Source organism: Macaca nemestrina, chromosome 17 (assembly GCF_043159975.1).
Source record: "Macaca nemestrina isolate mMacNem1 chromosome 17, mMacNem.hap1, whole genome shotgun sequence".
Lineage (NCBI taxonomy): Eukaryota > Metazoa > Chordata > Mammalia > Primates > Cercopithecidae > Macaca > Macaca nemestrina.
This window is the reverse complement of record NC_092141.1, coordinates 6,616,565-6,642,826: the sequence shown is the minus strand read 5'-3', so window position 1 is coordinate 6,642,826 and position 26,262 is coordinate 6,616,565. Positions and strand designations below refer to the sequence as shown.

General features: G+C 55.9%; 1 protein-coding gene across 1 annotated transcript in view; it reads left to right on the top strand.

Moving 5' to 3' along the window:
- Positions 1–24,971, top strand: part of LOC105472870 (PITPNM family member 3) — a 104,009-nt gene extending 79,038 nt beyond the window's left edge. Inside the window, 16 exon segments of the mRNA XM_011726437.2 lie at positions 848–1,037; positions 1,483–1,605; positions 2,362–2,546; positions 5,120–5,292; positions 6,914–7,084; positions 8,375–8,569; positions 9,320–9,468; positions 11,394–11,510; positions 14,957–15,073; positions 15,411–15,559; positions 16,138–16,287; positions 18,450–18,633; positions 22,297–22,425; positions 24,535–24,655; positions 24,658–24,735; positions 24,738–24,971. Coding sequence (XP_011724739.2) covers positions 848–1,037; positions 1,483–1,605; positions 2,362–2,546; positions 5,120–5,292; positions 6,914–7,084; positions 8,375–8,569; positions 9,320–9,468; positions 11,394–11,510; positions 14,957–15,073; positions 15,411–15,559; positions 16,138–16,287; positions 18,450–18,633; positions 22,297–22,425; positions 24,535–24,655; positions 24,658–24,735; positions 24,738–24,838 — 2,332 coding nt within the window. The 3' untranslated portion in view covers positions 24,839–24,971.
- Positions 24,972–26,262: the final 1,291 nt, after the last annotated feature.

The window sequence follows — 26,262 nt, the reverse complement described above, 5'->3', positions numbered from 1 at the left end:
GCTCTGGACAGGGGTGGAGAGTTCCCAGCCTCCCGCTATGGTCCTTCCTAACCAGCCAGGTCCGACAATGCACCTGGGTCGGAAGCCCCAGGGAACAGAAGCAGAGGTTGGGGCAGAGGCAGGGGCAGGTGACTCGGAGGCACTGGTCTCAAGTGAGTCTGAGCTGCCCAGAGAGGGAGGCATTTCCTAGTGGGAAGGTAGGGAGTTGAGGGCACCAATGCAAAGTCTGGACAATCTGCTGACTGGACACTGTTGGGCAGGCTCTCAGCCCCCTCTGGGGTCACAGAACTTTCTGCAAAGCTAATGAAAGCTCTGATCTTCTCCCAGTGACACAGTGAACACATCATGTCTGTAGCCGTGTGCCCAGCTCCAAGCTGTGGCCAACATGTGAACCCCAAGCCTGGCATGCCCTGTCTCCTCCTTTCCCAGCTTCTTCAAAGCCTTCCGTGAGGCCTAGTTCAAGCCCCACCTCCTCCAGGAAGTCTGCCATGATGATATGTTCCACACTAGCTGACTCCTCAGCTGACTTCTTCCTCTATGATTGGGGTATCCTTTGGGGCCATGCAGAAGAGGGCAATAGAGACCACAGTCACAGGGACCCCAGGACCCACACCCATGGCCAACACAGGAAGGACACACAGGTAGTCAGTGTAGGCTTCAATCCTCTTCCCCTCTCCTCCCCACACTGCCTGTGTTCTGTGTCACCAGGCTCCCGCCTGGGTCTTCCTGAAGGGTCCCGGGAGCCCAATTCCGGGCCAGTATGCGCTCTCTTCTGCCTGATTCTCAGCCCCAAACCTGCCAACCTGCCCGATCCTGGCTGGGCTCACCTTGGGCCCCCTGTCTGCAGCCTGAACCCCTACAGCCACGATGAGGGCTGCCTCAGCAGCAGCCAGGACCACGTCCCTCTGGCCGCCCTTCCCCTGTTGGCCATCTCCTCCCCGCAGTACCAGGACGCTGTCGCCACCGTCATCGAGCGAGCCAACCAGGTCTACAGAGAGTTCCTGAAGTCCTCCGATGGGATCGGCTTCAGTGGGCAGGTAGGACAGCCCGCCCTCCCCTCCTCTCCCCTGCCCCGTTCCGGCCCCTGCCTGGGAGAGAGGCTGGAATCTACTGAAAAGAACAAGGCCAGGCTGTTCTCGAATCAGCCTCTGAGCTCAAAGTCGGCTTTTGAGATCTCTGAGTTTGCCCTCATTTTACAGATGGAAAAACGGAGGCCAACAGTCTGAGTTCTGATTCTGAGCCCATGCTGCTCTCCAGCCCAAGTCTGACCCCTGAGAATAGCCTTCTCCCCGTCCTTGGGCTGACCTGGGCCGACGTCAACCCTGATCCCCCAGTTTGCACACTGTTTCCCAATTGGACTCTCTCAATGCCTCCCAAGAACGAGTTCTCATTCTCCTGTGAGGAGGCAGCACTGCTCTGGCCGGGTGTGGGGTGAGGGGTCAGCAATGGGCAGGCCTGCAGTCCCAGCTGCATCTCTTCTAGGTATGTCTCATCGGGGACTGTGTAGGGGGCCTCCTGGCCTTCGATGCCATCTGCTACAGTGCAGGGCCCTCAGGGGACAGCCCTGCCAGCAGCAGCCGGAAGGGGAGCATCAGCAGCACCCAGGTACGGCTGGGGGGCAAGACTGCGGGAGGGCTGTGCCCACAGAGGTAGGGCCCGCCCCTCAGGGAGACAGTGCTGGTTCTTCACGTTGGCATCATGACATCCAGGTTACAAAGAAGTGTATCATAATCCGGCTGGGCGCAGTGGCTCATGCCTGTAATCCCAGCACTTTGGGAGGCCGAGTTGGGCAGATCACTTGAGGTCAGGAGTTTGAGACTAGCCTGGCCAACATGGTGAAATCCCGTCTCTACTAAATACAAAAATTAGCCGGGCATGGTGGTGCGCGCCTGTAATCCCAGCTACTCGGGAGGCTGAGGCACGAGAATCACTTAAACCCAGGAGGCGGAGTTTGCAGTGAGCCAAGATCGTACCACTGTACTCCAGCCTGGGTGACAGAGGGAGACTGTTTCAAAAAAGAAAAAAAAAAAAAGAAAAAGAAGAAGTGTATTCCTAATCCCATAAGAGTAGCAGAGGATTATTATGACAGGTGTGGAAACTGAAGCCCGGAGAGCTGGATTTGGCTCCTTCGACAGCCGTCCAGCGTCCCAGCAGGAATGTCAATCCTGTGGATGCGGGAGAGAGCCTATGCCTAAAATCCTACCATGATTATGACGTGGCTTCCTGTGTCTTTTGGAAGAAGGGTAGCACCTCACATCTTAGGATGAAGGGGTTGGTTTGTGCTTGAGGGGAGGAGACAGGGCCCCAGAGTCTCCCGTGACAACAGTCCTTTTTTCTCCTGTCCCCTGTTCGGTCCCAAAGGACACCCCAGTTGCGGTGGAGGAAGATTGCAGCCTGGCCAGCAGCAAGCGTCTCAGCAAAAGCAACATTGACATCTCCAGTGGGTTGGAGGATGAGGAGCCCAAGAGGCCGTTGCCACGGAAACAGAGCGACTCCTCCACCTATGACTGCCAGGCCATCACCCAGCATCATGCCTTCCTCTCAAGGTAGCCCCTCCCTGTCCCCTGCTTGCATTCTGTCAAAGCACCAAGAAGCAAGAAGACCTTGGCTCAGAGTCAACTGGGAGGGCTGGGACCAGTCATATGTCCCAGGCCCTTCCGTGGGGGCCCATAGATAAGCATTGAAATGCTGGGACCGAGGCCACTGGCCATCCGCCCTGCACTGAGGGACCGAGGCCACTGGCCATCCGCCCTGCACTGAGGGACCAAGGCCACTCGCCGTCGGCCCTGCACTGAGGGACCGAGGCCACTGGCCATCTGCCCTGCACTGAGGGACCGAGGCCACTCGTCGTCGGCCCTGCACTGAGGGACCGAGGCTACTTGCCATCAGCCCTGTACTGAGACTCTGGAACCTGGTCCCTGTCCCTGCCTTGCTCGGACTTGCAGAGAGACTGGGAACAGTCGTTTTTTTCTGAGCCTCGGCTTTTCTTCTGCAAAAAGATAAATGCTGCCCAGCCTGCTTCACTGCATGGTTTTAAGAACCTGGTGGAATAACGGCTGTGACTATTTTTTGTGAGTCACCCTAGGTGTGCGTTGTTATTTCTCACAGGGAAAGAGAGGGCCAAGTAGGGGTCACGCGGCCAGTAAGGGAAGAGCTGGGATCGTCATTCTGGTCTCCCTATCCCACGTTCAGTGCTTTCTAATCCAACACACTTTTGTTTGTGGGCCAGGCAGTTTCCTCTACAGAACTGCCTACCCTTTACCTTTCTAGAAGAGACATGATGGGCTAAACACATTATCTGCACATTAATTCAGCTTACAAATTAATTGAACTTGGACCCCAATTGGAAGGAAAGCCTCTTTCTTTTTCCTTTGCGCCTCGGCGCTCTTCTTCCTTTCTTTCTCCTTCCTCCTTACCCAAGTGGTACCTTGAGGTCATTACAACACTTGGAAAATATATCATCTCACCACCCAGAGGAAGCCAATCGTCTCACTGTTAACATTGAGACTATTTCCTTCTACGTGCTTTTAAGATCGTTTTACTTAAAAAAAAAAAAACAAAAAACCCTTTACATTGTGATCTTTTCCTGATATAATTAAAAATACTTGATAAATATTCTTAATGGCAATATAATATCGAGTGAATGGAGATCAGTTTACTTAATCCCTATAATTAGGCATTTTGGCTATTTCCAATTCCTTAGCAGTATAAATAGCCCCACAGTGAACATTTTTGTGCATAAACATTAGCGTGTATATTAGGGTGATTATATTTGGATGGACTCCTGGAGGAAGAGTTACTAGGTCAAAGGCTCTGCCCATTGAAATCTCTGAATGTTTAAAGCCTTGCTGACAGATGATCCTTCAGAAAAGCAGCTACCTTCTAGTGAGACTTGCAAGGTGAAAAAAAATCTCAACATTCCTGGTTCATCCTTGAAAAATCCTTTAGGAGAGCCCCAAATTGGGAGAGTGACGAGAAGTTGGAGGCTTCCAGGAGCTGGTCTGACACAGCCAGCTTTCCCCTCTGGTGCAGGGACAGATGGTGGTTTCTCTGGCAATTAAGTAGTTGGCGTGTGTTTAGGGACCACGCTGTACATGAAATATGTATTGTTAAACATCAGAGTCATCGTCTCACTGTGAGATGCTCACACTGCGAGAGGCAGGAGGGAGTGTGGGGACTGAGGATTCAACTTTGCCGACTCGCTCACTCCCAAGGGTAGGGCCCTTGTCCCCACGATTTCAATGGCTCTTTCTAAAGTTTGTTCTCCTCTAACTCAAGTAGTTTAGTTGCTTTGCATTCAGTTAATCGATTCACTTCAAGCTGTAGCTAATGCTGGCTGGAAGGTAAGGAAGGTGCCCAGGTTTCCTTCTGATTCTCAGCGCCCTACTCTGGGTCTGTGGCTGAACGTAACTCGGATTCTTCCCGCGGCAGTGGGCACCTGGGTTGGAAATGGTTGGAATTCTGTGTGTCTCACATTTTTCTCCTTAAGCTCTACTTCATCTGTGGGCTGGGGCTGGGGGTGGGGAGACCAAGCTGTTTGCATCTGTGTCTGCGGGTTGCCTGGAACGGGAGTTAGGATGAAAGCCCTGATGCCAGCAGAACAGAACTGACGTTAGCCAGCTGGGTGCTGGGCAGGCTGGGCTTGTCTGATACACAGTGCAGGAATCCTCAGCGTGGCCATCACAAAGCCAGCGTGATGAGGCAGGCCTGCCGGTGTGTAGGATGCTCGGGCGCCCCAGGTGCTCATCCTGTTTCTGTAAGTAACATTTTATTGGATCCAAGCCATGCATATTTAATCACTGTCCATGGGCGCGTTCGTGCTGCAACGGCAGAGTTAACTAGATGCAATGGAGACCACACAGTTCACGAAGTCTGAAATACTGACTCTGGCCCTTTGCAGAAAAAGTTTGTTGATTCCTTTTCTAGTCAAATATCAGCCAGGCCTTGGTGGCCAGTGCTGACTGTAGGTGGTGTGCAGTAGGTGGACTCTCAGCCCCGTCCCAGAGATGGAGGGTTGGGCACTCTGTGCTCAGAATTCAGGCTGTGCTGCTGAGTGAACACTCCCGCATTCTCGGTCCTTCCCTGACCTGCCCTGCCCTGCATCCTCCTCCCTCCACAGCATCCACTCCAGCGTGCTAAAGGATGAGTCTGAGACCCCGGCGGCAGCAGGGCCACAGCTCCCCGAGGTCAGCCTGGGCCGCTTTGACTTCGATGTGTCCGACTTCTTCCTCTTTGGCTCGCCACTGGGCCTGGTCCTGGCCATGCGGAGGACGGTGCTGCCTGGGCTGGACGGTAGGGATGGTGTGGGCGGGGGCCTGAGGGGCCCGTGTGTCACTAGGGCCACCGTGTCAGGGCCTCGGAATGAGGGGAGTGGAGTCGGGGATGGGGACAGGAGGGTCACAGAGTTGGGATAGGTAGAAAGAGAGGAGAGAGGGTGGAGGGAGAGAGGAGCCGCTTCCCTCCCGCCACAGGACCACAGGACGAAGGTGAGGCAGCTTCAGATGGATTTCACTCTCCATATCAAGTGCCCCTGGCTCTTTGTGGCCCCATTGTCCGGTGGTCATACCCTATGGGGAAGAGAAGACAGAATATTCACCCTCTTGCCTCCCACCCTCTCCTTCTCCTGTACTGAGACAGACACGACTGCCAGGTTGGTCTCACCACCCACCCCCGCATAGCCCCAGGACCACCGCAAGTGCCTTTGCTCTACACAATACCTGCAACCTTTTTTTTTTTTTTTTTTTTTTTTGAGACGGAGTCTCACTCTATCGCCCAGGCTGGAGTGCAGTGGCGCGATCTCAGCTCACTGCAACCTCTGCCTCCTGGGTTAAAGCAATTTTCCTGCCTCAGCCTCCTTAGTAGCTGGGATTACAGGCGCCCACCATGACGCCTGGCTAATTTTTGTATTTTTGGTAGAGATGGAGTTTCACCATGTTGGCCAGGCTGGTCTCGAACTCCTGAACTCAAGAGATCCGCCCGCCTCGGCCTCCCAAATTGCTGGGATTACAGGCGTGAGCCACCGCGCCCGGCTAAGCTAATACCTGCAACCTTGAATGCCTTTTCCTGCTCCTCTAAAAATGTACACACCAGGTGATTGGCACCAGCGGGCATGGGGGTGGGGAGGGTAGCCGTGACTCTTAAGGACTGAAGCACAGACCGTCTGAGGCTGCAGGGCACCTTGGGTATCCACAGATCCATGCTTTTGGCCAGAGTTTACTGCTGAACTACGATATGGAACAGATAAAGTGGGAAGGGTTCTGGTAGAAATGGAGGCGCGGAGGCAGAACTCCATGGTTGCCCTCAATGTCACTAGTGAACCCTAGGGCTTCCGGGATGCTAAAGGGTCCAGTCCCTGTTCTAGAAGGACAGGGAGGCCCGCCGATGAGGTGGAGGCCTCAGTGGAGACACCTGCTGGTCAGCGAGAGACGTGTTCCACCAACTCTGGCAAACCTGGAACTCCGCAGCAGCAGGCCTGGGAATGGAGTGTTTACAGCTGTGAGGCCTGCGGAAGGGGCAGCTGACCTTCCTGAAGGAACCTGGGTTGGCTTCCTAGGTCAGGTGGTAACTGAGTGAAAACCGGAAGAATCTAAAGGAGTTGCCCCATGGAAATGGTGGAGGGAAGGCCCGCAAGGAGAAGGGATGGTTTGAGCAAAGGCACAGAGAAAGGAAAGCTGCAAGCCTGATTGAGGAAGGGCAGCTGTGCACCACGGCTGCAGTGCTGAGTGCCTATCACTGCACTCCTGGGTGGGGAGACAAACTGAACGTAACGGCTTTGTTCCCGTGGGGAGCAGGGAGCCCGGGGAGGCTCTTGAGAGGGGAGTAGGCTACTCCAGGCTACACTCCAGGGAGCCTCCTAGGGCCCAGGGAGCAGGTATTAGAAAGGGGCTTCCTTCTGTCTTCCCACTCACCCCAGGCTTCCAGGTGCGTCCTGCCTGCAGCCAGGTCTACAGCTTCTTCCATTGCGCAGACCCCTCTGCCTCACGGCTTGAGCCACTGCTGGAGCCTAAGTTCCACCTGGTGCCGCCTGTCAGCGTGCCTCGCTACCAGAGGTTCCCACTGGGCGATGGGCAGTCCCTCCTCCTTGGTAGGTTCTTGGGGGTGGGAGAGAGTGTGCTGAGCTGGAGGTGGGGCCCCAGCCCCTTCAGCCCCTCCAAGCTCTCAGCGAGCTCACCTGAGCAGGGGCTGTGAGAACAGAAGGTTAGCTGACTCCCCTGTCTTCAGAGTCGCCCACCTGTGCTAAGCACCTGCTCCATCTGAGGCATATTGGGGCTCAGAGACCCAGGCTCTGTCCCCCAACAGGCTCCCGGATGCACTCCTGTGGCCAGGGCTGGTGTAACACTTGAGCTTTCAGACCTGATGGCAGGTCCAGGGATCCGTGCTCCAAGCTATTTGTGAGTGCCCAGCCTGGACTCTGGAGGGGTAGGGCAGAAAGTGTGCCATCCTGGTGGGCTTGATGGAAGAGGTGGCCTTTGATTAGGGTCCAGACAGGGGAGGTGCATTTGGACAGGTGGGGAAGAGCTAGAGGATGAGGACTGAGATCTTCTAGGTGGGGAGAACAGAAGGAGTGAGGGCAGGTGGTTTGGCGAAGAGCCAGTGGCCTCCAGGGTCAAGTGGGGTGACCCGGGCATGGATCGAGCGTGTCATCGATGGGAGGCCTGTAATGGACAGTCAGCAGCTTAGAAATCAGAGCCTTGGCTCCACGCCCTACTTGAGGACGTTTAGCCTAAGCCTGCTCAGAGGTTTATGTCAGGGATGGGGGAGCTGTGCTTGGGGCTGATTCAGGATTAAAAACCATGCCTTCCTCACCCCTAATTCAATGGAGCCTTTGTTTCCAAATCCCTGCCTTCCTGGAGCTTCACTAGGTCGGCTAGGCTGGAAACCCCCTCCCCCACGGGTCCCTCTTTGGTCAGGGGACTCCCCTCCCTCCCCTGAGGCTATCCTAGCTCTCCGGCAGGAGTCCCCATTCCCTTCCAGAGGCAGCCTCCATCCGTTGTGGCGCAGGGGAGGAGTTGGGTAAGAGAGGACATGGCTGTGAGTCACTTCTGGGACCTCAGCTGGTGCTTTTGGGGCAATGTCCCAGACGCTCCCTCTGCAGCTTTATTGGGGGCAGAGGTGATGGCTGGGACTCTGCGTAACTCACAGCTGCAGGGAGGTAAATGCGGCGATGTGCTGTGGCAACGGGGTCCCTTCAGGCTCAGGGGGCTGGTGGGGTGGGCACAGTGAGAAGGGCAGGTGCCTGCTGGGCTGGCAAGTGAGCAGGGCCAGGGCTGGCTCTTCCAACTGCCCAGCCTCCCACCTAGCACGGGGCTGGCACTGAGTGGGCAGCTCTGCTGGAGACACGTGACTCAGCCTGACCTTGAAACTCCCCCTCCAGCTGATGCCCTACACACGCACAGCCCCCTCTTCCTGGAGGGCGGCTCCCGGGACAGCCCGCCACTTCCGGATGCCCCTGCCTCGCCCCGCCAGGCCTTGAGGTTCCGGCGCCCAGGACGGAGGATGAGCGAGGGAAGTTCCCACAGCGAAAGCTCGGAGTCCTCGGACAGCATGGCACCCATGGGGGCCTCCCGCAGTGAGTGAGGTCCTTTTGGGGCCCTGCCTGGACTCGGGGGAGGGGAACCTTCCTCTAGGTGGTTGCTGGGTCACTGCTAGAGCTGCTGAGGGCAGGTCCTTGGGTGGGGAGAGGGTGAAGGAAGTCCTGGGGGCTGCTTCTGCCTTTAGAGAGCCGGGCGTCTGCTGGTGGAGATCCAGCATCGGTCCACATCCTCACTCTGGCCCCAGACTGAGCTCTGACCTTGGAGGAACCTTGACCTCTGACCCTGGACAGAGCCCTGAACGCTGACCCTGCCTCAAATCAGAGCTCTGACCTTGAAGAGAGCAGTGACCCCTGATTCCTGACGGGGTCTGAGCTTTGACCTCAAACAGAGCCCTGACCTCTGAACCTGGGCAGGGCTCTGACCTCTGACCATTAAGGAAGTCCTGAACCTCCAGACATAGTCTCCACCCCGACTTCAGGCAGAGCCCACTGGCAACTGCCACTGAGCGGCAGCCCTGGGTGAGACTGTGGACGTCTCTGTGGGTCTGGCCCTCCTTCCTGGGCACAGGCTTGGTGGGTACATCTTAGCGGAGGGCGGGTGGGTTTTGAGAAGGAAAGAGGAAGAGCAGCGCATTCCCCAGGCCTCCTTCAGGCCAGGGTGCGCCAGCCCAAACCTGTGCCCCACGCGACACATCCACCACTGGTCTGGGCAATGGGAGACCCCACTGCCCCTCGAGGGAGGCCCTGGGCTGGCCACACACCCTCACCTTCCTCTCCGACCCACAGTCACAGCCAAGTGGTGGGGAAGCAAGAGGATCGACTACGCCCTGTACTGCCCTGATGTCCTCACGGCCTTCCCCACCGTGGCCCTGCCCCACCTCTTCCACGCCAGCTACTGGGAGTCCACGGACGTGGTGGCCTTCATCCTGAGACAGGTACCACTGCGCAGTCGTGGGCCTGCCCACAGCCACCGCGAGGGGGTACCGCCCTTCTCCAGCTGGAGAGGAAGCTATTCCTGCAGACCCTGTTCAGCTTTTGGCCTTGATCCTAAGAGCATGGGGAAGGCATTGGAGCACCTACGTGAGTGGGGAGTGACATGACCAGAGAATGGGCTTCATAAAGACATTGGCTCCTGGGTGACTGATGGTATGGTACATTCTCGAAAATTAAATATAAACTACATAGGAGAATGTCCCAGTGTTTCAACTTGGAGACTGGAGTAGTCAGTTCCCACTCCCCACTGGGTCTCAGTGGTCTCATCTGCAGAACAGAAGGTATAGCAGAAAGGCCGGTGCCCAGAGGACAGCCTGGTCGGGAGGGAGTCTGGGGAGCTGGTAGGGGTCATGACGTTCATGAACAGCTGCGATGGCCAAGGTTGGGGGTATGGTTTTATATTGAGTTCAATGGGAAGCCGTTACAGGGCTGTGAGCAAGGGAAAAGTAGCAACAGGCTTGTGTTTTTTGAAGGAAACCCTGAGGCTGAGGTTGCTGTTTTCAGGGCAGGAGAGGAACCATGAGGCCTGTTGTGAGGCCAGTGCGGGGGTCCAGCTTAGACAGGAGGCTTGGACTAGGACAGGGAGTGAAGGCAAGATTTCCACAGAATGGCAAGATTTGCGTTACGGTGCGAGCACTTGCAGATGACCGCATTGTAGGAGAAAGAGGGGACCCAGAACGTCCTGTTTCTCACTTGAATGACTAAGGTGGTGCCATTTCCTGTACTTTGGGAAGAGCAGGGCTGGGCAGGGGGCGGAGGAAAGTGAGTTTTGTTTGTAGGTTCTTGGGGGTGGGAGAGAGTGTGCTAGGCTGGAAGTGGGTCCCCCGCCGGTGGCACCCAGGCCAGGGTGCTCCAGCGCAAACCTGTGCCCCCACGTGGCACATCCACCACTGGTCTGCATATGTGAAGTGTGAGATGCCTCTGAGGTGCTGGGATGGAAGGGAGTAGAGGAGTCTGGAACTTAGAGAAGACATCAGGATTCCAGAGAAAAATGTGGGTGTCATCAGAGCTTGGATGGCATTTAAAACTGGTGATGGGTGCCAGACCAAGGGAGCTCCTACAGAGAGGGCAGTTCAGAGATGAGTCCTGGAGCTCCCCCGGGAAGAGGAGGAGAAGCCACTGAAGGAGAGAAGAGGACATCCGTGAGGTTGGAGCACCCAGAGAGTGCAGGGAGAGGACCCCGGAGATAGGTGGGGTGGGAGTCACTGGGACCTTGGCAAGAATGGCTTCCGTATAATGATTGAGAAGAAGCCTGACTGGAGTGGGTGGAGGAGGGATCAGGTGAGGAAGGAGCTGACAGTGTATGGGCTAAGTCCTCTGTGAGTGCTGCTGTGAAGGACAGCAGGGATGTGGCGGTCACTGGAGAGGCATGAGGAGTCCAAGAGAGCATTTTTTTAAGATGGGCAATATTGTGCGTATTTGAATGCTAAGGAGAGTGATCTAGCAGAGGGAGTCTAATCAGCGCTGCGGGATTGACAGGGGAGCATGGCTGGAGCAATGTCCTCAAGAAGGGAGGAGGGGCTGGGATCAGGACTCAAGCCGGCCTTAAGGAAGGGCCACCTGTTATAACAGAGGGAGGGCAGAGAGTGGGGACAGATAGAGGTGGCTGCCAGGTTTGGGCACAGGGGGGCAGAGATTTCTCTCAGGAAGAGAGCCAACTGGGAGACTGCTCTGGCCCCAGCTGTCAGGACACGAATGCAGGGACACAGGTGCTGGGGTCTGCAGCCTCCTGATGGTTCCAGGCTGTGAGGTTGGGGGGTGGCAGGGGCAGGGCTCAGCTGGCCACAAGGTGGTGGGCGCTGACACCCTGGGAGGGAAGCAGAGGAGCCAGAAGACCTGACCGGGGCCTTGCTCGGCTCTTGGCCAGGTGATGCGCTACGAGAGCGTGAACATCAAGGAGAGCGCCCGCCTGGACCCCGCAGCGCTGAGCCCCGCCAACCCTCGGGAGAAGTGGCTTCGTAAGCGGACTCAGGTCAAGCTGAGGGTGCGTGCGTGCTCAGTTCGCATGCGGCTGGGACTGCGTCCTCTGGGAGGTGGGGCTGGCCTGGGGGTTGGGGCGTCCGCATGGCAGGTAAGCACTTCGGCTTGGGAGCTCAGCACCCAGACAGGCCAGGGCTCACACTCAGATGAGGCCCAGGCGCTGCAGCTGCAAGGGGCGTGAGTTGCTTCCCCAAGGCCTGGTTCCACAGGAGCCCTGAGGGCAGGGGTCCAAGATACTAGGGTTGGTGAGGAGATACCAGTTATGGGGCAATTGCTATATGCCAGGCTACAGTAGATGTGGACTTGAATCAGAAAGAGTCCTGGATCTCAGTCTCAGTTACCATTGAGTATGGCCTGGTGTGATATTTGATAGAGGAAGGCACAGATTAAGACAATTATGGAAAGAAGGATTGTCAGGGCAAATCATTCAGGGATTCTCTGAAGAGGCTCCTCTGTGGGGTATTGAAGGATGAATAGGAGTTTGAGGTATATACGTTTATTCACTCAGCAAACGATCATCAGCGCCTACTCTGTCTCAGTCATTCTGGTAGAGAGTGGAGCATAGAGTTGTACAGACACAACCATTGCTATGGTAGGTACCTCCAGTCTGGCGAAAAGGCCAGACATGGACCCCAAGAACAGTCCTAAAAGGTAGAAAGAGATCAATCCTTCATGAACCAACTCTTTTTCGGTAAACATATTTATTGAGATAAAATCCACATATCCTATAATTTACCCATTTAGATACTACAATTCAGTGGATTTTAGTATAGTCACAGATGTGTGCAACAATTACCATGGTCAGTTTTAGAGCTTTTTCATAACCTCCAAAAAGAAGCTCTGTACCCTTTAGCTGACACTCCCTCACTTGCCCCAGGCACTCAGTAACTGACTTTCTGTGCCTGCAGATTTGCCTATTCTGGACATTTCATTTCAATGAAATGATGTAATATGTGACCATTTGTGTCTGACTGTTTCACGTAGCACACTGTCTTCGAGGTTCATCCGCGCGGTCGCTGTGTCAGAAATTCCTTTCTGAGGCTGAATAATATCCCGTTGTATGGAGATGCTGTGTTTTGCTTATCCATTCACTGCCTGATGGACATTTGGGTTGTTTTCACCTGTTTGTTTTTTGTTTGTTTGTTTGTTTGCTTTTGTTTTTGTTTTTTTTTTTTGAGACGGAGTCTTGCTCTGTTGCCCAGGCTGGAGTGCAATGGTGCAATCTCAACTTACTGTAACCTCCCCTCCCGGGTTCAAGTGATTCTTCTGCCTCAGCCTCCTGAGTAGCTGGGATTACAGGTGTTCACCACCATGTCCGGCTAATTTTTATTTGTTATGTTTTGTATTTTTAGTATAGATGGGGTTTCGCCATGTTGGCCACGCTGGTGTTTTCACCTTTTGGCTGCTATGAATAATGCTGCTAGGAACGTCCGTGTATAAGTTTTTGTGTCTTTCATTTCTCCTATGTTTTCATTTCTCTCGCGTATATGCCTAGAAGTGCAATTTCTGGATCAAATGGTAACTATGTTTAATCGTATAGGGAACTGCCAGACTGTTTTCCACAGTCACTGTACTATTTCACATTCCCACTGGCAATATATGAGGATTCTGATTTCTCTGCATCTTCAGCAACCCCTGTTATTATCTGCCTGTTTGATTCTAGTCATTCTGGTGGGTGTGACGGGGTATTTCATTGTGGTTTTGATTGCATTTCCCTAATGACTAGTGATGCTGGATCTTTTCAGGTGCTTATATTCATGAACCAGCTGCTCCCTCTCCCCTGACAGTGCACCTGTAAGGGGGCCTGCGTCCCCTACCTGGCTGAGTGTCTCCAGTTTATCTCAGGGACCCCGTGCAGATGAGGTGTCTGCAGATATTTGTTGGATTGAATTAAAATGCGTGGGAATCGAAAGGAGGTTGAGAACATGTCTTTGAGGAGTCCGAGGAGTGTTTCTTGGCGATGATGATGCTGAGTCTTGTCATAGCGAATGGGCTGGAATGTGGGGGAAGAGGGCCAGGGATGGCACCTAGAGCCAGTGTGGGGGGCAGGGCGGCGGTGTGAGCAAAGGTCTGGAGGCTGCTGCAGAGCCTGGCAGAAAGGACCAGAAGGTGTGGATGGGGAGCAGCAGGAGACAGACTGAAGAGGTCATTCAGGCAAGGCTTGGAAAGCTAAGCTCAGGATCTGGACTCTAACCAGAGGGCACTGGGGAGCCTGGGAGGGTGTTAATGGATCTGTGCTTTATAAAGACAGAGGATCTGTTGCAGGGACTGCCTTTGAGTAAGGAGCTCCATTAGGAAGCTGTTAGCAGCATCCAGGCGATGTCGTTGTGGGAGAGACGACAATGTGGCCAACACAGTAAAGGAATGGTCACTAGATTGAGAGACTAGGGTCTTGGAGGCCAGGCTGGGAGTGGGGGCTGGTCGGGGCCAACACAGGCTGCAGAATGAACTGAAACCAGAAGTGAAGAAGATTAGGGAGGTTGAGACAGTCACAGATAAAATGATGTAGCATCCAGGATTGCTCCAGGATAATCCCGGCGAGGCTGGGGCCAAGGCTGGGGAATTGGGCAAGGGAAGAATGAAACCAGGATGGCCATGAGTTCATTGCTAAGTGGTGGAGCAGGTGCCGGGAATACGAGGCTTTGTTACACTCTTTTCTCTCTCTCTACGCTTGTGCATTTGAAAATTTATCTTAAAAAAGAAAAAAAAAAAAGACAGATAGTAAATATCCGTTGGATGTGCGCCGTGATGTAGAAGAAAGAACCAAAGAAAGGCAGTTTCCAGCTCAGGGATCTAGAAGAGAAGGACAGGCTGTGAGGCCAGTTGTCCCCTCAGGGCCAAGCAGAGTCAAAAGCAGAGAACAGGCCGGGCGCTGTGGCTCACACCTATAGTCTCAGCACTGTGGGAGGCTGAGGCAGGCAGATCACCTGAGGTCAGGAGTTCGAGACCAGCCTGATCAACATGGAGAAACCCTGTCTCTATTAAAAATATGAAATTAGTCAGGCGTGGAGGCACACGCCTGTAATCTCAGCTACTCGGGAGGCTGAGGCAGGAGAATTGCTTGAATCCGGGAGGCGGAGGTTGCGGTGAGCCGAGATCGCGCCATGGCACTCCAGCCTGGGCAACAAGAGCAAAACTCCATCTCAAAAACACAAAACACACAAAACAAAACAAAACAAACAAACAAAAAATCAAAAGCAGAGAACGTACAATGGCAGGAAGCCCTGGGCGCCTTTGGAGGACTCATGTCAGACAGCGTTTGGGGGACTCACGGTCTGTTTTTCTCCCACGTTCCCTGGGAACACATCTCTGAAACTCTAGCAGAAGTTAGTAGGGAGACATGATTCAGCAGGCTGATATGCCTGCAGCCAGTCTGAGGCACACTGCAATGATAAAGCAAGGTTGAGCCTCCCTTGCAAGGACTGAGCCAGCTTCTTTCTGTCCTTCCAGAATGTCACGGCTAATCACCGGGCCAACGATGTGATTGCTGCTGAAGATGGCCCCCAGGTCCTGGTGGGGCGGTTCATGTACGGTCCTCTCGACATGGTGGCTCTGACTGGAGAGAAGGTACCCAGGGCTGGGCCTCCCCTCCTCAGCCAGTCCACCTGCACCAGGTGCCTCGTGGAGCCACATGGCATGTGGGGTGAGGGTATCAGGAGGGCCGAGCTACCTGGGGTGGAAGCACAGGGCCAGGAGTCACTCACCTGCTTGGGCGGGCCGGGAAGGGCGAGCAAGGAGGAAAGGATGGGCTCAGAGTATCCAAGGATGAATGAGGAGCCAGGGTGGCAGGAGCCAGGGAATGTCAGGCAGGGACCTCAGCCCAGATTTCCCCTGCCCAGCCCCTCTGCCAAGCCTGTAGCCCCTCAGCCTTCAGGGAATCCCCTGACCCCCTTCACTGCCACAGGTGGACATCCTGGTAATGGCAGAGCCGTCCTCAGGCCGCTGGGTACACCTGGACACAGAGATCACCAACAGTAGCGGTCGAATCACATACAACGTGCCACGGCCCCGGCGCCTGGGGGTCGGCGTCTATCCTGTGAAGATGGTCGTCAGGTAAGACCCAGGGGCCATTCTCAGGGGGGTTTCTCTCATTTCCATGGCCCTTCCAGCCAGGCCTGTCTAGAATTTAGGGTCCTTGGGGTTCTTTTTTTTTTTGAGACGGAGTCTAGCTCTGTCACCCGGGCTGGAGTGCAGTGGCACGATCTCAGCTCACTGCAAGCTCCGCCTCCCGGGTTCCCGCATTCTCCTGCCTCAGCCTCCTGAGTAGCTGGGACTACAAGCGCCGGCCACCGCGCCCGGCTAATTTTTTGTATTTTTAGTAGAGACGGGGTTTCACCGTAGTCTCGATCTCCTGACCTTGTGATCCGCCCGACTCGGCCTCCCAAAGTGCTGGGATTACCGGCGTGAGCCACCGCGCCCGGCCCCTTGGGGTTCTTTTTGGGCCCCCATCTCTGTCTGCGTGGACAGAAGTGGATGGGAGAGGTCACCAGCTGTGGCATCAGGAGATGCCACCCAGGTGCTCTCTGACCTTGACCCAGACTGAGCTCTGACTGCAGCTACAGGCTGACCTCTGGCTTCCGGCTAACGTCTGACCCTGACCTCACGGCTGACCATAGGCAGGCTTCTTTCAGGGGCGACCAGACCTGTGCCATGAGCTACCTCACGGTGTTGCCCCGGGGCATGGAGTGCGTCGTGTTCAGCATTGATGGGTCCTTTGCGGCCAGCGTGTCTATCATGGGAAGCGACCCCAAGGTCCGGCCGGGTGCAGTGGACGTTGTCCGGTGAGTGCCACCTTCCATGAGGGATATGTCTCCCTAGGGGGCAGGAGCCAGCAGCCCTGGGGAAATATGTTGTTTTTCTGATTTGCTCCAGGAATTCTACTGGTCTCTGGGGCTGGGAGCTGGGAAGCCCTGGCTTTACCTCCAATAGTAATTTATTGAGTGTCCTTGCGAAAATTTCTCCTGCTTTCTAGACCTCAGCTTGTCTGTTTCTTCCTCTCTCCCTCCCTCACTTCCTTCTTCCCCCTCCCAATTCCTTCCTTTTTTCCTTCTTCCCTCCCTCCCTCTCTGTCTCCCTCCTTCCTTCTCTCCCTGCCTCCCTCCCTCCACTCATGCACGCATCCATATCCCTTTCTGAGGCCCACTGTGGCCAGTCTGTGTGCTGGGCACTGATGCAGAGTGAGCTCTTAAGTTGGAGGAAACTCAGAGTCTGGTGGGGAAAATAAGTCACAGGCATGAGAAAGTGTAACCCAGGACTCCAAGTGATCAGAACCTCAAGAGTAGGACAGATGCCAGGCACTGGAAGTTCTTGGGGGCTGGAGACTGCCCTGCCTCACCCCAGTAACAGTGATGGCTTTGGGGAGAGAAGATGGGCCTGGCTCCTGGGCTCCCGGGAGACTGCTGCCCTCAAGATGCCCAGCAGCTCCGTAGGAACAGGCCTAGTCAGACTCAAGCCCGTTTCAGGGGGCCAACCTTCCCCTTGTAGGGCTAGGTCGTTTGTTGCCCTTACAACAAATCCCTCCAGCATCACGGTCCCCCTCCCACTGCAGGAAAGGGGAGGCTGTGGTCCTTCCTCTCTGGGGGTCCATGGTCCTCCCACTGCCTTCCACGGGCTCCAGGGGCCACATGGTGCTGACCAAACCTCGACAGTCGTCAGGAACTCCCCTTTTCGTAAACATATCACTGGGCCCCACGTCAGAACTAACCAGAATCCCTGAGGTGACCCCTGTACTCCTGCATTAGCGTAAAGCATCCCCAGATCCCTCAGACCATCACCCAGGTTTAGAACTCCCCATCTCTGTTAGCCTGTTCTGGTGGCAGGTGCCATATAGGTGCCCAACCAGGTCTGGGCTTATCTGACATCTTGCAGCCAGGATTCTGCGTGAAGTCAGCCAAGAGAGTTATCTCACAGTGCTGTGAGAGCACAGAGGAAAGACGCTGATTCTGCCTGGGAAGCAGGGAAGGCTTCCTGGAGGAAGGGGGGTCTTGAAAGATGGAAGATGTGAATATCAGGAGATGGAGCCATAAGGGCTGTCTAGGGGAGAGCTATGTAGCAGAAAAGCCCAGGGCTTGTCCGGCGGCCGCAAAGCAGCTCTGGGTGGGCGGGGGGATCCCATATGCAAGGGCAGAGCAGGGGCATGGCCACAGAGGCAGAGAGAGGCCTTGAGGCTCTACCTCAGGGTGCTGGGGAGCTGGAGATCTGTTCGGCAAAGGAGTGCTGGGGTTAGATTTGTGATGTACAGAAATCACCATGGAAACACTGTGGAGGATAATAATAAAGCCAGCCACACCAAGCACACCACCTTGCTACGCATGTTTGGGATTAATTCCTTTCATCTTTAGGACAAGCTTATGGGGTAGTTCATATTATTATGCCCGTTTTACAGAGGGGGCAACTGAAACCCTGGGAGGTTGGGCAGGGTTGAGTAATCTGCCCAGGGTTACAGGGCTCAGGTTAGATATGGGTAGGAGCGGGGGTGCAGGGAAAGAGGCCGACCAGGAGGCTTTTGTAATGGCCCAGGAGAGAGATGGGGCCCAGGCTAAGGATGAGAAGCAGGGCTTAAGTGAGAGGGCTGGGGGATGGGGGTGTAAAGAGTCTGGCCTGGTGAAACGGAAAGGCTTTCTTCCTGGAGGAGGAGGGAGGGAGGCACAGGGAACAGGGGGGAATGAAAGGCGCCTGTCTCTGGCTCTGAAGCGGCTGTGAGCAGAGGGGTCAGGGGTGAGGAGATGAGTTTGGATGTGGGCCTGCAGCACCTGGAGGCCATCCGGGGAGATGTCCAGGGCTCAACCGGGAGAGGGGATTCGGGATCCCCCTTGTTCTCCCTAGCATGCCTCAGATTCGTCCCTCTGACGTCTCAGGAGGGCAGCTATGGTCAGGGCAGGCTTCTGGGCATCGGGTGGCCTGCACTGGGCAGGGCTGGACCCTTCTAATGCCGTCTCGCCAGGCACTGGCAGGACCTGGGCTACATGATCCTTTACATCACGGGGCGGCCGGACATGCAGAAGCAGCGGGTGGTGTCGTGGCTGTCCCAGCACAACTTCCCACAGGGCATGATCTTCTTCTCGGACGGGCTGGTGCACGACCCACTGCGGCAGAAGGCCATCTTCCTGCGCAACCTCATGCAGGAGGTGAGTGGCCAGCTCGGGGCAGGGGCGGGGCCTCCACAACTTGAGAGGCCAACCCTCCTCTTCACCACTCTTCACCGGGGATGGATGAGGCCCCATCCCTGCCTCCCTCCCCTGGGGTGGGGCCTCATGATGTGCAGTCTACAAATCCCATTCCCGTGGATCTGGTGGGTCCTCTAGCAGCCCTGTGAGGTAGGTTATTAGTCTCGTCATTGACAGAGGAGAAAGGTGAGGCTGCAGCAACTTGCCCTAGATCTGATCTCCTGACTCTTGTCTCTACATCTGGCCATTCATCCAGTAGACATTTAAATGGCGATTGTGTTCCTTACTCTGTGCTTGTTGGGGCTGCACAGAGACAAACAGAACCAGGGGGGCAGAGGATGTGCTTTCCGTGACCCAGATATGCTTTCCATGACCCGGATGTGCTTTCTGTGACCCAGATGTGCTTTCCGTGACCAAAGCTGTGGTTCCCACTAGCAGCACCAGGGAACTCAGGAGAAGTGCAAATTCTCTGCCCCGCCTCGCCCCCTACCCTCTTAGACCTACTCAATCAGAAACTCTGGGGAGGGGCTCAGGAACCTTTTCACAAGCCCTCCAGGGGATTCTGATGCACAGAAAAATAAATCAAGAATCCCTGACCTAGAGCAAAGCAGGCGTTGATATATAATGACCAAATCCAGCCCACAGCCTGTTTTGTTGTGACTGGTCAGCTAAGGATGGTTTTTATACTTTCAAATGGATGGAGAGAATAATCAAAGGAATGATATTTCATGACATGAAAATTACATGAATTTCAATGTCTCTAAATAAAAAACGTTTGATTGGAACACAGCCAAGCTCATCTGTGTACGTATTGTCTATGACTGCTTTTGCAGTACAACAGCAGAATTGAGTAGTGGTGACACAGTGCGAAGCCTGAGATCGTTACTATCTGGTCTTTCAAACAAAAAGTCTGCAAATCCCTGATCTAGAGGAGGAAGGACATGTCAATTGATAACTACTGGTGTGCGGTTGAAAAAGGCCCTTTTAGCAAACAGAGGAGAAAGGACTTCAGTTTGTCCAGGGAGGGCAGGGAAGGCTGCTAGGAGGGTGGTAACTTTTGAGCTGAGTCTTGAAGCATGAGTTTGTCAGGTAGACAGCGAAATGGCATGTGCAAAGGCATGGAGGCAGGAGAGAGCTTGGGACGTTCTCAGAGCTGCGGGCATCCAGGCTTGGGGTAAGTGCAGGCAGGGTTAGACCCAGGGCAAGTGGGAGCTGAGCCCTCAGAGGTCATCAGGGGCCCAAACTTGGCAGATCTTGAAAACGTTGGAAACCAGGCCAAGATCACAAATTCTCTGCTGAGGGTCATGGAGAGCCACGGAACAGTTTAAAGCAGGGAAGTGGTCCTGTCTAACTTGGCGTGTACAAAGATCCCATTGGTGGCTGTGTGGAGAACAGACTGGCAGGAGAAACCAGAGGCAGGGAGGCCAGTTAGGGGGCTGTTGCCCAAGCAAAACACAGGAAGACCATAATCCAGGCGATGATGAGCACGGGATGGAGAGAAAAGCATGGACAGGATTAGGAGGTGGAATAGTCAGGACTCAGGGATGGCTGGATGCAGAGAGCGAGGAGTCCTAAGATGCCCGTGCTGGGTGACCAGGAGGGATCCAGGTGCTACACACCTGACCAAGGTCTCCATGGAGGCAGAGCCTATCTATTCTGCTCACCAATATAGCTTCTGGATTGGGGGTGAGGATGCTGCGTGGTAGGGACTCAATAAATGTTGGTAGAATTAATCAATGAATGAGTGAGTGAATGAGAGGGGACACGAGAGGAGGACCAGGCTGGAGGGAGATGAGCTCAGCTGTGGACATGTCAAGGCTGATACGGCCATGGGACCTGATATGGCTTAGGGTAGGTCTGGGCTGCAGGTGGAGACTGGGAAGCAGACGCACAGGACGGATCAGCGGAGCCACGAGAAGGGAGGCGAGGCGTGAGAAGAGGCTGTGCTGGGCCCCTGAGAGCAGCACAAGGAGCAGCTGAGGAACCAGGAGGAGAGTGAGGGGGAGGAGGGCCAGGAGACAGAGGCTACAGTTATCGGTAGGAGAGGGGTTCAAGGAGCTAGTGCCCCTCTTGCCAAGGGTGTGGGATGCTGAGAACTGTCCACTAGACAAAGGTTGGCCACCAGATGACCTTGTGAGGAAAAGACAATTCGGAAGGATAAGGGGGCAAAAGTAGTAGGGAGAGGAGCAGAGAAGGTGGGTGTCAGCTGGGAGGGTCATGAGGCAGCCAGGCAGGGTCCCCAGAGCTAGAGGATCCCAGTTATAGGAGTGATCTCAGGTGAATGAGAAGGTGGAAGGGCCAGACGAAGAGGCACTGCTCCACCCTCTGAGTCAGCTGGGAATACACCAACCACTGAGGGGAGGGGCAGCGGGCTGAGGAAGCCCTCTCCTTGGTCCAGCATCGAAGGCAGCCACCTGCAGGACGGAGTAGGGCTCAGGGAAGGACAGGAAGAAGATGGAGGGTGAGAGCTGTGTGGCTCTGTGTTTCTTTAGCAGCTCTCAGTGAGCAGCGTATACAAATACACAAGGTGGATAGTGGAAAATTTCCAGGGCTGAGATTTGGGGCTGGGCGGGTGTGGGAGGAGGATGAAGAGGTGAGAAAATCTGGGGTGGAGGCAGAGGACACAGGGATGCTGCGGGTCACTCAGGCAGGATGAGGAAGGGGTGAGGCAGCAGGGCTGGTGCAGAAAGCACAAGTGTCGGTGAGGCTGAGAGCAGCCAGGTGGCGGCTGGCGGAGACGTGGCAGGGAGGGGGCAGAAACCCTGGGCGCAGCGGACTTGTGGAAGTTCACAGTTAGAGGGGCAGGTTCTGAGTTCGGTTCCGGAAGCGACGGCCACTGACGTGAAAGAAGGTGCAAAGCTGCGAGGCGGGGTGGGAGGTGGTAGATCCCTCACGTCACTCTGACTGTGGCTCATTCCAGCGATGGTGGGGATTGGGAGGAAGGAAAGCTGTGACCCAGGACCAAAGTCTCCAGTGGCTTCAGAGGAGCGTGAGTGGGAGAAAAAGAAGATGACAGGGACAGGAGGCAGCTGGGTGGCCAGCACCTCACAGGAGGAGGCAGTTTGATCCGGTGTATCCCAGGGAGAGGAGGGAACGGTGATGGTCTGGAAGTGCCCTGGAGCAAGGCAGACCTTGTGCAGTTCTCTGAATTGAATTGGGGATTCTGGGGGGCGGGGGGTGGGACAGTCATTACACCAGCCAGCGGGAGGCAGTGGGCGCACGGCGAGCTGCAGCGTGGAGCGGTGTGGATGATACAGGATCAGAAGCCAGGCAGAACTGGCCTCCAGTCTTGGCCCTGTGAGCCAGAAACCTGGAACTCAATTTCCTTATCCACAAAGGAACTTTTGGCTTCATCATTACTTAACCTGAGCGTACTGCTACAGGCGGGACCGGTAAATGGTGTGGTCACGACTGTTTACCGGGCAGAGTCCTGGGATGGGCCTGGGGTGCAGGGAGGGGCAGCCACTCTGGGGGTTCATTCCTGACACAGGGTGGCCATGGCTTGGAGTCTACCAGACTGCCCATAGAGGGTCCCCAAGCGGGGGCTCCCTGGGGTTGGCCTGGGAAGGCTTTCCAGGAGGTAGGCTGGCCTCACTCTCCCTCCGTGCCTGCCCTGTGTTTCAGTGCTTCATCAAAATCAGTGCGGCCTACGGCTCCACAAAGGACATCTCTGTCTACAACGTGCTGGGCCTGCCCGCCTCCCAGATCTTCATCGTGGGCAGGTCCACCAAGAAGTACCAAACCCAGTGCCAGGTGGGTGGAGGCGGGGCCGGAGGCGGGGAGTTGTGAGGGAGGTCAGGGAAAGGGATGGAGGGAGTGGGCACTTCATTCATTTATTTCTTCATTCCCCCATTGGCTCATTCATTTATTCAGCAAACACTTCGGGGTGCCTGCCTCGGGCCAGGGCCTGTGTTGGGTGCGGGGAGAGAATCCCAAGTGGAGTCGGATGCAATGAACTTCAGTGTAGTGGGGAGATGGCACACGTGCAGTTGGTGACAGTAGAGTGTAGCAAGTGCCATGATGTATGATGGGGGGCTCAGGGAATTGCGGGGCCCTGGAGAGGGACCCAGACTCCAGGGCAAGGTTGGGTTTCTGGAATTTGAAGGAATGGTCCAGGAAGGGCCTGAGACTGAGAAGAGCATTTGTGGCAGAGGCAGCAGCAAAAGCCAAGGTCAGGAGGTGACAAAGAACATGTATATTCTGGGACTGCCAGTGACTCAGCTTGGCTGCGTGGGACATGCGCTGGGAGGGGAGAGAGGGGGCTGGAACGGTCAGTGCAGCCACGATGGCCTGTGTGGGGACTCTGCGAGAGTGGATGAGCAGGTGTGTGATTCAGGAAGCTCCCTCAGGCTGTCGGTGGAAGGTGGTTCAGAGGAAGGAAAGAAAAGCCGAGAGGGAACTGAAGAGAAAGTGGAGGGTCTGAGAGGCATTTTTTGGTAGGAGATGGATTGGGTTTGGTAATGCCCAGATGGATGTGCAGGATGAGAGAAAGGGAAGGCAGAGGACAGTGCCTTGGTTTGTGGCTTGGGTGACCACGTAGGAGGTGCCACTACTGGAATCGCACAGCAGGCGGAAGGGAAGGAGGTGACCTCCCTCTGGGGCATGTCAAGTACGCAGTGCCTAAGAGTGACCCCCGGGTAGAGGGTCCGGAGATGGTGGCGTTTCCAAGTTGGGAACTCAGGACCCGCTTCTCAAACTCTAAAGTGCCCAGGCATCACCTGGAGATCTTGTTGCCATGCATATTCTGATTCCATAGGCCTGGGGTGGGGGGAGGGCCCAAGGCTCTGCCTAACAAGGGGCCAGGTGGTGGTGATGCTGCCAGAGTCCATGGACCACATATCGAGTAGCAAGGTTCTGGGCACAGCCGAAAGGACCGGCAAGGAGGGCAGCCGCGGGGCTCAGAAAAGTGACAAGAGGCATGGAGAGGCAGGTGGCATGATGGGAGGGACTTTGCAGAATTCTAGTGAGCCAAGTGACAAGGATGGGTGCTTCCCCACCCTCAAGAACCCATAGGCCAAGTGCCCTGGCTCATGCCTGTAATCCCGGTGCTTTGATACGCAGGATTGCTTGAGCCCAGGGTTCAAGGCCAGCCCTGGCAACATGGCAAGATGCTGTTTCTACAAAAAATTTAAAAAATGAGCTGGGTGTGGTGGCATGTACCCGTGGTCCCAGTCACTTGGGAGGCTGAGGCTGGAGGATTGCTTGAGCTGGCGAGGTTGAGACTGCAGTGAGCTGAGACTGGGCTACTGCAACTCCAGCCTGGGCGACACAGTAAGACCCTGTCTCAAATAAATAAACTAATTAATTAATTAAAATAAAATAGGAATGAAAATCCAGAGAACTCTGGTGTGACCCACGGGTACAGGTAGAGATGCATGGTTGTTCAAAGCGGGATGGGGACTCTGGAACACTAAAGAGCTCCCGGCTTCCCTGGGCTTCCTCAGAGAAGCTGGAGGTGTCTCCATAGAATGTTCCTGGGAAATGATGGGGACAGGATCAGCATCGGGGTCCCCTCCACCTGACGCCTGTCCCCTCCCCTCCCCTCCCTTCTTCCCCCTCCCTTCTTCTGCCTCCCCTCCTTCTCCTTCCCTCCTCTCACCTCCCCTCCCCTCCCCTCTTTCCCTCCCCTCCCTCTTCCCCCTTCCCCTCTTCCCCCCCTCCCCTCTTCCCCCTCCCCTCCCCCTCCCCTCTTCCCCCTCTCCTCCCCTTTCCCCTCCTTTCCCTTCCCCTCTTCCCCCTTCCCCCTTCCCCCTTCCCCTCTTCCCCTCCCCTTCCCTCTTCCGCCTCCCCTCCCCTCTTCCCCCTCCCGTTCTCTCTTCCCCCTCCCCTCCCCTCTTCCCCTGCCCTGCCCTGCCTCCGCAGTTCCTGAGCGAGGGCTACGCTGCACACCTGGCCGCGCTGGAGGCCAGCCACCGCTCACGCCCAAAGAAGAACAACTCGCGCATGATCCTGCGCAAGGGCAGCTTCGGGCTGCACGCACAGCCGAGTTCCTGCGGAAGCGCAACCACCTGCGCAGAACCATGTCGGTGCAGCAGCCCGACCCGCCCGCCGTCAACCCCAAGCCGAGCGGGCCCAGAGCCAGCCCGAGTCCGACAAGGACCACGAGCGGCCGCTGCCCGCGCTCAGCTGGGCACGTGGGCCCCCCAAGTTCGAGTCGGTGCCCTGAGGGGTGGGCTGTGCTCAGAGCAGGGGTGGGGGGCCCAATCAGGCTGCCTGCAGGGACGGGAGGGGGCTGCCCTCTCCCCGACACAGGCGTTTTCCTGCTTTTTCCCTCCCGTGTCTGTCCAGCAGTGTCCGACCAGAGCGGGGAGGGATCCTGCCTGACCCCGGGGGGGCTCCAGAGCTGCCACAAGGTGAGATCCGGGGGTTCTCGGTGCAGCCGCTGCTGCCTCCCAGCCTCCCACGTGCCTGCGACTGCAAGCCCAAGTCAGGGTTCATGTTTGTGTCATGCTGGGGGCAGGCTTGCCCGGAGCTGGAGCGTTTGGGCAAACTCGACCACCCTCCTGCGTCCCCAGGCTTCACAGCGAGCTAGGCAGGCCCTCAAGGGGGCAGCCCCAGCCTCGGGACCAAACGCCGCTGGCAGGCACAGCCTCTCGACTGTCTTGTGGAGGCGTGAGTGGCATTTGTGCCCGCCCTCCCTGTGGTCCTGGATCACCATTTTGGGGTTGGCGCTCTTACAGCAAGATGGCCACTTTCTGGGAGTGAGAGCACATCCCCGTCTCTGTCCACAGCCCTCGGGGGGTGGGGTCTGGTGCTGACGGTCTGTCTGCAGCTGTCCATTGTCCCCAACCCCCCCTTGTCCTCAGTGTCCTCACCATTTCCCTGTGGCCCTGGAGGCCAGGGGTTCCTCTTCCCGGAGCCCTGCCTCATGCCCTCCTTGGAGGCTGCAGCCTTGGGCTCTGGCTCAGCTGGGCTGCTGTGAGCCCCTGAGCTGGTTGCTTGCCCTCTCTGGGCCCCGTCTTCCTTCTGTTATTGGAGAAGTCCCCCTAGCTGAGATTGGTGTGAGTCTTTGACTCGCAAGATGTCCTGCAGTTTGGCCCATTGAGGCTTTTCAGGCCTAGGTCCCTCTGCGTGTCCTGTGACCCATACCTTTCACACAGCCTGCGAGAGGGCGTCTGGGTGGGCTGGAAAGGAGGGACTCTTAAAGGAGCCTCTCTGGGTGGGCTGGAAGGGACCCCTACTCCACAGAGAGGCGCAGCTGGTTTGCCTTGCACTGATGCTCAAACCAGGTGTCCCAGGGACAACCCACCTCCATCTCCTGCCAAAAGGTTAGTGATCTGGCTCCCCATAACCCCAGCTCTGCCAGGACCCTTCTATCTTTTTTGGCTCCTGGAGGCATAGAGCTGAGATTCCAGGGTTCTAGGGGTTCCTGGAAATTTGGCTCCAACTGTTGTATTCTCTTCCCTGTCCCCTGCTGCTCAGTTTGTGCCCATAACCTCCTCCTGGGTAGTCCCCTGAGGTTGGCAGGACTTGGCCCTTCTGGGGCCCCTAAAGCCTGCTCAGGCCCTCCTGCTGCTGAACCTTGGCCTGGGCACTGGTTTCCTGCATCCTGGAAAACCCCGACTCCCTGGCCCAGGCCCACACCTGCTG